Raw genomic sequence first — 13,616 nt, forward strand, 5'->3', positions numbered from 1 at the left:
ACATACAACCTGCTTGACATAGTTCCTGGCACATAAATAGTGACAGAAGGTTTCTTTTTCATGATTCCAAAGTCAAACAACCACAAGAATGATCTAATACTTAGAAGATTTCTAGAGTTTTACAATGCACAGCTGAAAGGTATTACAGAGGTTACCAATTTAAAGTCTCCTTTAAATTGAGGTTAAATGATGTCCAAAGTCATAAAGGTGGCAAAGCTGGAACTCCCTGTCCATTCTTCTTCTAAAGAATGGTTTCCCATTTTAAAATTTTTAGTTTTATATAATGTTATAATCTTGGCTTCACCAAACTGTGTCCGTGTAATCTTGGGCAAGTTATTTCATCTCTTTATTTCCCAGTTTATCTATGAAACGCAGACAGTAAAAGATACACCTCACAAGATCACTGACTAATAAATTAATACATATTAAGCACTTATACCAGTGTGTGATACAAAGCGTATGCTTACTATATGCTAGCTATTATTATTTTAAAAATTTGGCATTAAATTACTAATTATATATTAAATCTCAGCAAAGATAGGCTAAAGCAAAATGAAACATTTACTGAATAAATTAAAAAGAAATTACTTTGCTTCCTTTGATGGCTAATTACCTCTCTTTCCTGTTAAGGCAAACTGAATAGTATTTCCTCCAACTCCACAAAATGCATCTACTACAATGTCACACTTGAAGGACTGGCTCACCCGGCCAGCAATGTGTTCAGCAATCTTCTCAGGAGTAACTGAAAACCAGCCCTCTGTGAAGGGAAGAAGAGTATTTCTGTTAAGATATTCAGTTTCAAGAAGCCAACCCAAGCATAAACATAGCTAACATTACTATATATTATATATACTTAACCAAAACTTAGTTTCTCTTTTTTTCTTTTTTTAAAAAGATTTTATTTATTTGACAGAGAGAGACACAGCAAGAGAGAAAACACAAGCAGGGGGAGTGGGAGAGGGAGAAGCAGGCTTCCCGCTGAGCAGGGAGCCCAATGTGGGGCTCGATCCCAGGACCCTGGGACCATGACCTGAGCTGAAGGCAGACGCTTAACGACTGAGCCACCCAGGTGCCCCTCTCTTTTTCAAAAATTATAAATTACTTAGTTTTTAAAAAGTTCCACAAAGCTCATTATACAAAGGAGCAGTACCATTTCCATTCCCAATTTCCACCAAAGCAACCGCCTCAGTTCTTGCCTGATTCTCTTGTAATATACTTCCAATAACTTAATGTAATTTTAGTTTTTCTGTTTGAAGTATTAACTACTGACTATTATGGAAAATGGAAAGTTAGCTATCCAACTGGCCAACTCCCCAAACTCCACTGAGTTTCCTCATTATTTCATTTCATTTTTTTTTTAAAGATTTTATTTATTTATTTTTTAGATAGCGAGCGAGAGAGAAACAGCATGAGAGGGGAGAGGGTCAGAGGGAGAAGCAGGCTCCCCGCTGAGCCGGGAGCCCGATGTGCGACTCGATCCCAGAACCCTGGGATCATGACCTGAGCCGAAGGCAGACGGTTAATCATCTGAGCCACCCAGGCGCCCCCTCATTATTTCATTTCTAACGGGTAAGCAAATTGACCTCCTTTCCCAATAGGATTAACATTTTTTTCAGAAAGATATTTCTCTGATCAAAATGATACACCAATTTTCCTGTTCCCTTTCCTTACCAAAACTTTAAATGGCTCCTTATTGCTGGAAGAATAAAAATATACACTTCTTTTATAGAATTAAACAGCTTTTATCCAGTCTTATTTCTCCAAACTCCTATGCACTTTCTTCAATACACAACATTTTGTAAATAATTATAAGAGGTCACAGAACCCAAAATTCTAACCCCAGATCAAGCCTCCTAATTTTGACAGTTAATAAAGACCACTGTTTAAGTAGCCCCAATATGAAACTAAGCATCAATTTGTAGAATTGAATTAAGGAAGGTGTTCAAGACATAGCAGGAACACTCACAGAAGAACTTGGTTTCCAGTGTTAATTCATTAGTGTCTTTCTGCACTAGGTATTTCATCATCAGATGTTCTGCTTAATAATCTATTGATTCCTTTTGCTATCTATCCTAAAATATAGATTAAGAATAGATTAAACCTGAATGTGAAGTTTTAAAAACACATATATCCAAATTGAGAGATACTGTTGAAAATAACTGGCCACTTTTCTTTGGAAAATGTCAAAGTCATGAAAGACAAAAAGGCTGAGGAACTATTCCAGATGAAAGGAAACTAAAGAAACATGAAAACTAAATGCAATACACGATCCTATACTGGAAGTAAAAACAAATACCATAAAAGACATGATTAGGGTAACAGATTAAACTAGAGTCTGGACTACAGATGATAATACTGTAGCAATGTTAAATTTATAATTTTACCATTGCTACATAAGGTATCCTTGTTCTTAGAAAATACACACACAAGTATCAAGGGATAGGAGCAACTCGGTCAGAAACACACACAGAATGATAAAGCAAATGTGGCAAAATGTTAAAAATAGCCGAATCTGGGTAAAGGGCATTATGAAAAATTATTACTATTCCTGCCACTTTTCTGTAAGTCTGAAATTATTTCAAAATAGTGTTAAACATTATATATAATTTTTACCTCTGTCCAATTTAATCCCATCATCAAAACGGGAGAAGAGCCTGTATCTCTGGGCCCAGTATTTTGCCAGCTCAGGAACAGCAGCTATCTCAGGAGGCAGACCAATTACCTTTTTGTTCTTGTTTTTTTTCTTCTTCTTCTTCTTTTTACTTTCTGCTAAAATAAAAGAATATAAATACAGATGCTCACTATGAAAAAAGGCAATCATAGATGAATTCATCTGAAGAGTGCAGCCACATTCAGTATTTACAGTTTGGGAATGTACTGCAGACCATGCAGGCAACGGCACCCCAGGAGAAGCGGGAGGGCATACTGCAAACAGCACTGACTTTAGATTACAGCCTCTATTTTGCTATTTATAAGTTCCCTGAGCTTGGACAGTAATCCAGGCTCTCTAAGATCCAATTTTTAATTCTTCAAAACGAATGAATGAATAATATTTCACCTACTTACTTCACATGATTATTAGGACATATGTAGAGATACTATGTAAGTATGAAAGTTATTACTTCTGTTAGAAAAGACACTGCTTTAGTTGGTCAATTATAGAAATCCAAACATTTCTCTTTCCTTCTTTAAAACAAAATCTTCCAAGGACTGATTAAACCCCTAACTTTCAGCGTGGTCAATCCTCTAAATCCAGATGTGACCTGAAGGTCGTATGGCCTCCAGGAAATTAAAACAGGTCACTGCTTTAATGTTAACAGAAAAGGATCTCATTCATTCAGAGATTGACTTTTTCTTAAACAATTTTTATTAATTTGGTTATTTGGTTTAAGTTCTGAGCAGATTAGAAACAACTTAGAAAGAATGCTGTCACAGCTAAGTATAATGACAAGAATTGGTGTTGGCAAATAAAACTACTACATTTAAATGATCCTCAAGGATAGGACTATGTCTTAATATGGTCATCTGATCATTGCAAAGAGCACAAGGTGTCATCAACAGCAAAATGTACTAAGAGTTTTTTAGGAGAGGGGACACTAACATTTTGAGTGAACAGTTCCTTACTGTCCAAGACCATCATGTACACGACATAATGTTAAGCAACCCAAAGTACTAAATGCCAGCACCCCCAGGTCATTCTAACAGCCAACATCTTCCAAATGCCCCTGAAGTGGTGGTATCACCCCAGCTGAGAACTACCAGCACTATGAGGCAAGGTAATTAGGGAAGTAGGAGAGGGTGGGAAAATGGGACTGAGGAATCAGACAACCTGGTATTGAGTCCTAGCTATGCCACCTACTGGCTCTGTGATCTCAGGCAAATTTCTTAGTTTCTCTGAGCTTTACTTTCTGTATTTTTAGAATGAGGATAATCCCGCCTACCTCACTGGGTTATTTTATAGATTAAATGAAAATAAGGCACATGAAGGCATTTTAGAAATCTGCAAGTACCCCATGAATATCAGTTGTACATGACAATAAAAAAATTTAAAACTACCTTAAGTATGCTTTTTAGAAAGGCAAAGAAGTATATGATACACAGAACACAGCTCTACACACACACACATATACACACACACAGAAAAAAAAATTAAGACTCAAATGAGGTATTTTCCTCAATACTAAATTAAGAAAAGAGACCATCACAATATAATTGTTTCATTAGGGCAAGTCTGAAATCATTCATCAATAAAAATGAATACATATCAAATGAAAATTTCTAACCCATAAAAGCCTCAATGTTCCACTGAGTACAATTATAACAGAACATTTACTGTAGAATACATTCAAACAGTGCAAAAAGGGCATAAAGTTGAAATGTGACTCTGTTCTCCATTCATTACAGGCAACTACTATAAATACCTTATGTCAGTGTACCATCCAAACAATAACTACCACTACCAACAACCATACCACAAAAGCCAAAGGGAAAAAAAAAAAGAATTATCAAAAGGAAAACCAGGGCAATGCCAAATTTCAAGAGGGTTAAAAGGGACCGCCAGTCACTTTTAGCCCAGGGAAGAGGGTAGTGGCAGAGACCAATACTTAATGGCATAGACAGAGGTACTCAGTTTTCCCATGTGTTTGGCCTTTTGTTTTGTCATGCTTGCTCAGCCAAGAATGTAGTGTTCTGGTGTCAAAACATAACCACTAGCATATTTACACTTGCTGTGCCTTCTCTCTACTGAAAAATAAACAGCAGTGAATCCTTAGGTATAGATGATTCATAAGTGAAAACTAGGGAAGCACATTATCTAAACTCATTAGCAAGTTGAAGCATACTTAGTCTTACCTTCAGTTTCTACCTGAAGAGAATCTGGTGTAATCTGAGTAACACCATCTTCCTTATCTGTAATAGCTACTACTGTGCTGTCTCCTTCATTTTTTTTTGTTTCAAGTTCATCAGCTGAAGACATAGCATGACACTTTTCAGGCTCTGGATTACTTGTCTCCAGTGGGTCATCACCTTTTTTAACAGACATTTCTTGTTCCTCTGAATCACTGCTTGTGCAGGTGTCTTGCACATTGTCATGAGAAACTGACTCCTGTTGTGCTTCCTCCGCCATTGGTTCATTAATCCATTTTAGGAATTTTTCTACCTGAAATTTTAAGTCGTCACAAGCATGAATGAATTCCAAATTACATAGAATATTCCCACCTGTTTTACCATTTGGACTTCACTGAGAAGCTGTTGTAATTATTAGCTCTAATAAGTACACTGCATCATACAAGCTAATTATACGTAAGTAATTCTAACTACACTTTCGTATCTGGACATATCATGATCTTATTAAAAATTTCTTTAAAAGGAAGAAAGTATCAGATTAAACACATGACAATGAACTTCCTATAATCAATTAACACTAAGAGGATAAAGCTGAACTGTCCCAGTAGCTTTCCATAAAAGGCTTCTAACAATATAACCATACAATGTGATATTACCATTACAAATGTACCTACTAATTGTTGAGTCATTATTATTAGCTTTTCAAATTATACAGACCTTTCTTCAATGGCCCAGGCTATGTTTAACTGTACTCAGCATCAAAGATAAACTCTAAAAAGATCTAGTGCCCATCTATCTGTAAGAAAAAGAGTGCTATCTTAGAATGCAAGCTACCCTTTAATGGGGCAGTAGGCCAGTAAAATGATTCCTAAAAACTGGATTTCTTAGAAACGTTAACAAGGTGTTAACAGATAATATGTACTTCCTTGCAAACTTCTGTAACAAGAATATTCTTCATAACAGATCTTCGTGACCTTTCTATGAGTTAGGAAATTCGAAGATGAGCATAGACAACAACCCAGAATCTTCAAAGGGACTGTACCTATACATCAGTCGGATATCTAATGATACAACAGCCATATTTCTTTTCTCCTTGGCAATACTTAGCAGTTATGTTTCTGCTATTTGTCTACAGATGGATGTATGGGGACTATCACATCCAACATGTAAAAAGTTCTATAAGACTGATTGGTCTGATATTGGGAAATGTGTTCCAGATATAACCAGGGCCACTAAAATATTAAAATATCACCAGCAGCCAACCCATCCGAAATATAACAAAAATAAAGCCAGCTATAAATCTGTAGCATGTTTTGGAAGAATGCTGAAGTTGGGAAGGATAATGTATCCTAAGGGTAAAACAAAGTCATCACAGGGTCTGAGATTTTGTTTTGTTGACTGAAGGAGCTGCTGGAGAGGTAATTGATACAAAGGTTTTGCTCACTAGAAGGTGTTTTTGTTTTTTTCTCCTGTAATGGATAAGCATCACTCATCAAATCAAGCAAAAATACTTCTAATTACCTTTGTTTTTCAGGTGCTTGGACAGCAGGTATAGCAGAGTCCAAGAGAGGGGACATGAATATTCCAGTTAGCAGTGTAAATCACTAAATTAGCATGAGACTATTAGGATGAACTGGTTAGTGCAACGTTTGATTGATCACCTCTAGATGACCTCAAAATTAAAGCTTACAATAAATGCTGGACCAGAAATTGACTTCCAGGATCCTACTTAGCCTGAAGCAGATGAGAAATTCTGTTACTATGTATACGAAGCAATTTTATCCATTTATCTTCCCAGACACTGATACTAGCTTTCAAAACATCCCCTTTTCGTATTACTACCAACTTACTCTATTTCAAATTTTGTTCACATGATATATGCCTTTAGGAAGCAAGGGGAAGACAATTTTAGGTACCCTTATATCTGGTAGAAACAGGATTTCCACTTGAAAAAAATTTTAGGGAGTCAAGCTTACAAAATGAAATTTTATCTATAAATAAAGAACAAAATTTATACATACCTTAGTCAAAGTTTTGCTTTTTTTGAACGTTTTTTCTGATTCTTCAGTAAAGAAAATGTGTTTGTTTTTCATACTTATTTGTCTTCTCATGTCCAGGAACTTTGACTTATACTTCACATTCTTCTGTAGGTATCTGACCTGCCGATGACTGAAATTTGAAATTCCTCCGTATCTGTGACCAAACCAAAGGAAGTTGACTCAAACCTTAAGTTCTATGAGTTTTCTTATATGAAAAGAGAATAAAACTGACAATTTTCACTGTTTTTCTACTAGCAGCCACCATTTTAATTTTATTTTTCTAAATTATAACAATTATGAAATAAAGTTTGAATGTAGAGGAGTTTAAGGTCTTGGTTATATGCTAATTTCCAAGTAAATGTGAAACACCAGTTGGGGATATCAACATACCTTATATGTAACAGAAAGCAGATGTTAAAATGTAATAAAGAAATAGCAGAAAAATATAACCCCACTGCACGTTAGGGAAATATAATCTTTTCTCATGGTGAGATGATACCAAAGTGCTTTAATACATATTTGGGTACATTTGAATTATTTTATTTATTTTATCTTTTAAATTTTTATTTAAATTCTAGTTAGTTAACATACAGTGCAATATTGGTTTCAGGAGTAGAATTCAGTGATTCATCACTTACATATAACCCCCAGTGCTCATCACAGATGCCCTCCTTAATATCTGTCACCCATCTAGTCCATTCCCCACCCACCTCTCTCCATCAACCCTCAGTTTGTTCTCTATCATTAAGAGTCTCTTATGGTTTGTTTCTCTCTTTTTTATTCTTCATCTTCCCATATGTCCATCTGTTTTGTTTCTTAAATTCCACGTATGAGTGAAGTCATATGGTATTTGTCTTCCTCTGACTGACTTATTTTGCTTAGCATAATACACTCTTAGCTCCATTCACGTCATGGCAAATGGCAAGATTTCATTCTTTTGGATGACTGAGTAATATCCCATTGTATATATGTACCACATCTTCTTTATCCATTCATCAGTCGATGGACATTTGGGCTCTCTCCATAGTTTGGCTATTGTTGATATGAATTATTTTAAAAGTGGTCACTATTTTTTTAACCTAAGTTAATCTGAGCTTAAACCCCTATTATCAAAATAATTAGAGAATATCTGCTGATCTAGCCATCTGAATTTTTCTAGTCCTAAATCATATAGATGTGCTACAAAGACTTCTTTGACCGTTATCAAGCCTCATTTAAGTACCTCTTCCACAGTCCCACAGATTATTAGAAACTTAAAGTGTAATATACAATTTAGCACTTATAAACTCCTGAACAGTTGAGTGTTAAATGTCAGGTGTTATCTTCTAGCCATATTATAAACCTTTATAAAAAGTCAATTTTATGCTTTTCTTTTTTTTTTAAAAGATTTATTTATTTTATAGACAGAGCACGCTCACACAGTGGGAAGGGGCAGAGGGAGAGGGAGAGACTTTAGCAGGCTCCGTGCTGAACATGGAGCCCTGCCCCACGACCCTGAGATCATGACTTGAGCTGAAACCAAGAGTTGGACCTTCAATCGACTTTGCCACCCAAGCGCCCCAATTTTATCCTTTTTAAGTAGAATTGGGAATCCTAAATAGAAGAAAAATTAAATCCCAGGTAACAGAATAAATCTCCACAAATGTATACTAGCAAGAGCCACCCAAGTAATTTCTCAATAAAATTATATGTGGGTAGAAATAAATTCTGCCAGAAATTTAAACATGGCAATATTGGGAAAATATTTTATATTACTTATCTTTAGGATCTTTAGTTTTAAATGCTTATCTGAGCTGCAACTGCCTTCAAGTACCATAAGGAAGAGATAACTGATAGTTTAAAATATATTCATAGTATTATAATTATGAGCATGTATTTCTGAACTAATTTGGATTCAATTTATAAGTCAATTTTGAGATCTATGCCCTTTTCTTGCTGACTTCATGATACATAGGTATCAGTTAAAATTTCACAACTAACAAAATAAGTCTCACGCCTTAGAAACATCAAAGACCTTAATCTTGGTTTAAATCACTGGTGCAAGCTGACATAAATGGTAAGACTTTAGTGTGCCTTAACTACTCAGTTCAGTCTTCATGCTATATGCAATAGACCCTTCAGTTTTCTTATATATAATTTAGTTTTCTTATATTTTCTTCAGTTTCAGATTTCCTATAAATCTCAGATTTAAATGCTTGGGCATTTAATCCCAGAGAAAACTTATACTTTCTATATACAAATGTTCATAGCAGTTTTATTTGTAATAGCAAAATATCACACACAATCCAAATGTCCTATTGCACAGATGAATGGTTAAAACTGTGATATATCCATACAGTGAACACTATTCAGCAGTAAGTAGGAATGAACTATTGGTAAATGCAAAACCTTGTGGGGAACCTCAAGGGCATATGCCTAGATCTTAGGAACAACCTAGAAGTACATACAGGGTGGTCAATTAAACACACAAGGACTAGATAAATGTGCATGTACTGATAAGTCAGGATGTTCATGGTACATTGTTGAGGGAAAAAAAAAGCAAGCTGCAGAACATGTATAATATGATTCTATTTTTGTGTTTTATAAAAAAGGGAGTAACCTGTTTATATGTACATAAGCACAAAAACACATGAGTAAATTAGGAAGGACATATGCCAAACACTGTCTACCTCTGAGGAATGATTTAAAAGACTAGAAGGTGTTTGGTTTTTTTCTCCTATAATGGATAAGCATCACTCATCAAACCAAACAAAAATACTTCTAATTATCTTTGTTTTTCAGGTGCTTGGACAGCAGGTATAGCAGAGTCCAAGAGAGGGGACATGAATATTCCAGTTAGCAGTGTAAACCACTAAATTAGCATGAGACTATTAGGATGAACTGGTTAGTGCAACGTTTGATCACCTCTAGATGACCTCAAAATTAAAGCTCACAATAAATGCTGGACCAGAAATTGACTTCCAGGATCCTACTTAGCCTGAGGCTAAGTAACGCTTTATTACTTCTGTTTTGAGTTTTAATGTTTTCATAATAAAAAAGAAAAAAGGCTCCTGCAGATTTGAACTTTTCATGACATGCTCCCTTTACATATCAGATGTATACAAAGGTAGACATGTGAGATGCAAGGTGAAAAAGGGAACCATGCTTAGAAAAGAGCTTGGCCTGAATCCTCGATGTGATCCTGACCAAGTCATACTTCTGTGGGCTGCAGCTGCTTTATCCATGAAATTGTAATAATGATATTAGATTACTATGAAGTACAACTGAGTTAACAACACATCAATATATCAAATGTGCAGTAATCTTTCTATGAGAGATTAGTGTTTTAACTGTAATATCTCAAATTCTATCAAATCTATAACCATCATTAGCTATTTGAATATCAGAGAACTTGAAGATATCTGAAGTGTTAACGATTTCAGGAAGACAACAGTATTTCTGTTATATTTATATATAATTACTTTTGTCCTGAGCCATGCTTGAATCCTAGAAGGGAACCACTGTCATCAAAGTCTGAATCTGGGTTTTCATCAATGTCCAGTTCGTGGCTAAACAAATAAACAAGAGGTAAACAGCGATAAGCCAGAGCCCACCAGTGCAGGCAAATATCAAAAGATACATATAGTCAACCTACACACACTTTCCTACTGCAACAGTCAACCACAGCTCCCAAATCCAGGAAGACAGGAAAGAGTAGTTTAATCAGATTTTCCAAATATGATAAAGTACCCAGCAGTGTCTGGAACACAGCAATAAGTACTCAAATCCCAATTATCTCTGTTCTTGAACATGGCACTAATACAGACCCCTCCATTTGCCTTTGGAAAAACACCTGTAAAAACTGCAGCCTTAAACTAATCTCCTAGAGTGATATTTTTAGTTTTCCTTAAAAATGAAGACAGAAGCATTTGAGAAGTATCAAAGCAACCAAAAAAATTACAAAAAAATATATATATCAAGAAGAATAAGGTTGTGATACAAGTGATAATAAGTAACCCATGATCATCGATCTATTAGGGATGCCTTCTAGTGATCCCTACTACCTGGTGACAGTACCAAGTAAGAGAAAAAGGTGAGAAATAATTCTTACAAATTAAGTTAAGGTCACTGAACATTTACGGTGGACTTACTAGGTTCCAGAAATGTAACCTAGTCTCTGCCTCCAGGAACTAAAGGAGGAATCAACCAGCACTGTATACCAGGTAGAAAGAACCCAATGGAGGCATGCTTTTATGTATATACTAAGTTACTGAGCCTCCAAAGCTTATATATTGTTTTTTTAGAAGCTGTGTGGAACATAAAAGTCTTATGTGGAACACTTCATATCCTGTCAAAGAAATAAAATGTTACTAGCTAACATCTGAGTTCTGCAATGTCCATCCTTTTCTTGTATTTTACGGAATTAGCATTTAACCATATCCTACCTTTATTACTTGCTACTTGTTTAATTTTACTATCAACAGTATACTAGCACTGCTTCCAGAAGAGTTGGTCTGGGTGTTAGACTTGGAGCTGCCATTGTTTTGCTGCGTAACTCTGGGCATAGCACTTAATAGAACTTCCTTGAGAGAAACCATATCAACTTATCTATTAGTTAAAAGCTGTCATCCATTGATAGCTACTGTCAGATATATTACATGCTAGTTTTTGTCTTCCCAATGAGCTCATAAAAAAAGCAGCAGTTCCATTTTAGAAACAAGAAACTGTGGCAGAGTAAGAGCTGGGATTTGCTGGGTGTTCAAAGATGCAGCGTCTTGCTAGCATGTCTTGTCTTTTCTCCTCACAGGATTAACAGTACTGCAATATAACAAGCATTTAAAGCCACTCCCTCACGGACACAAATGTTTATGCTACCACATCGTGGAGAGAGGTAATATGCAACTTGCCTCCTCTTGAGTTTGCTTGGCTTACGTTCAGGTGGATCTTCTTCACTCTCATCTCCATCAATACTGTTGGGATGTGGTCTTTCTTTGATTGTATTTGCTTCTGAAGAGTCCTGTGAATCTAAAGAGGCAGAGATATTGCAGTGGATTTCCCCTTTAGCTTAACAACTCTTCTGCCTTTTGTAAAGGCCATCAAAATATATATATATATATTTTTAAAGATTTTATTTATTTATTTTGACAGAGAGAGACAGCGAGAAAGGGAACACAAGCAGGGGGAGTGGGAGAGGGAGAAGCAGGCTCCCCGCGGAGCAGGGAGCCTGATGTGGGGCTCGATCCCAGGACCCTGGGATCATGACCTGAGCCGAAGGCAGCCGCTTAACCGACCGAGCCACCCAGGCGCCCCAAAATATTTTTGTTACTTTCCTGCAATGAACTGTACATGCACATCAGGCACAGTAACAGACCACATCTACCTATTTTGTGTATCTACACTCAGAGTCTGAGCATAAAAAACCTATAGCTATGTCTATCAAAGTTTAAAAGTTTAAAGTTTAACTACTTAAAAGTTTTAAGTTTAACTACTTAAAAAGCAAACTAAAACTACTTTTTCCTCATAGCTGTCCAAATCTACACAAAGTAATCCACAGTTACCTTTGTGATAGCTGAACAGTTATCACATTTTGATGGAAATTTAATTAATTAATTTGAGGGAGAGAAAGAATCTCAAGCAGACTCTGCTGAGCATACAGTCTGTCATGGGGCTCTATCTCATGACCCTGAGATCATGATCTGAGCCGAAATCAAGAGTCTCACGCTTAACCGAGTGAGCCACTCACGCACCCCACATTTTGATGGAATTTTAACTTAAATCACTCTGAAGACAGCATAATGCATTGATTAAAAATGATTTCTCCTTATTAAGAAGTAAATATATTTAGTTATCTCTAATATAGCTCTTAAATTAAAAGTAATAGCAAGGTAAGCTCCACCATTTAGAAAGAATATTTTTAACTTGTGGTAGCTCCAACTGAGGCACCTGTCTTTCTTCAGACTGGCACAAGGTGAGTGGGTGGGACTGGAAATGGGAGAACTGTCTGCAGTGTAGACAGTGAGAGGCTTTGATTGTGTGGACGCAGACTACTTCAGGAGAACACCCAACCACAAACAGAAGAAAACATACTTACAAAGAAATGCAATATATACCTGTGTGTGTGTTAAAAGATTTTATTTATTTATTTGAGAGCAAGAGAGACTGAGAGAGCATGAGTGGGGGGAGGGGGAGAGGGAGAAGCAGACTTCCCGCTGAGGAGGGAGCCCAATTTGGGACTTGATCCTAGCACCTTGGGATCATGACCTCAGCCGAAGGCAGACACAACCTACTGAGCCACCCAAGCACCTCTATACCTTGTGTTTTGATCTCAAGGCAGGATCTGAAACAAATTAAAACCCAGAATTCTCAGATTTATCCTGATGGCACTCACCCTGGGACTAATTAAAGAAATGGACAATCTATACATATAAGTTAGGAAATAGGCAACAAATGGCACAGACTATGAGGTTTTTACTATGTCTGACAAAGGGAAAAATAGGAAGATAAGGGAGGATGATCAAAGGAATAACATGAAGGAGTAAGACAAGGGAAAATACATTGGGCAGTATACATATTTCAGGTTTTATGGTCAAAATCAGCATAGAAAGTAATCAGGAAAGTATAGAAGAGTATCAAAAGACCAATGTAAAATAATCACATTATTTACAAAAATAGGAAAATAACACCAAAATAGAAAGGAATGAGAATACCTAAGCAAGCTCCATCGGAAGAGCACAGAGATAAAAGAAATTAAAA

At 36.1% G+C, this 13,616-nt stretch overlaps 1 protein-coding gene across 9 annotated transcripts in view; it reads right to left on the minus strand.

Moving 5' to 3' along the window:
• The window catches only part of TGS1 (trimethylguanosine synthase 1), a 39,005-nt gene that overhangs the window by 15,356 nt on the left and 10,033 nt on the right, over window positions 1-13,616 (minus strand). For 7 of the 9 annotated variants that reach the window (XR_010410707.1, XM_064588318.1, XM_064588316.1 and 4 more), the window contains exons 5-10: window positions 11,771-11,888; window positions 10,346-10,432; window positions 6,867-7,038; window positions 4,852-5,158; window positions 2,614-2,769; window positions 614-757 (exon numbers count right to left, since the gene is read on the minus strand). Coding sequence is in view for 8 of the 9 variants with exons in the window: in XM_064588318.1 (XP_064444388.1) it covers window positions 614-757; window positions 2,614-2,769; window positions 4,852-5,158; window positions 6,867-7,038; window positions 10,346-10,432; window positions 11,771-11,888 (984 nt within the window). In the remaining variant the exon portion in view is untranslated. The remainder of the gene's footprint in view (window positions 1-613; window positions 758-2,613; window positions 2,770-4,851; window positions 5,159-6,866; window positions 7,039-10,345; window positions 10,433-11,770; window positions 11,889-13,616) is intronic. The other 2 variants (XM_045896541.3, XM_064588317.1) reach the window with 2 other exon arrangements.

This window comes from Mirounga angustirostris, unplaced genomic scaffold (genome assembly GCF_029215605.1).
Source record: "Mirounga angustirostris isolate CCGP_5_RB_7025 unplaced genomic scaffold, mMirAng1.0.hap1 SCAF_4, whole genome shotgun sequence".
Taxonomy (NCBI): Eukaryota; Metazoa; Chordata; class Mammalia; order Carnivora; family Phocidae; genus Mirounga; species Mirounga angustirostris.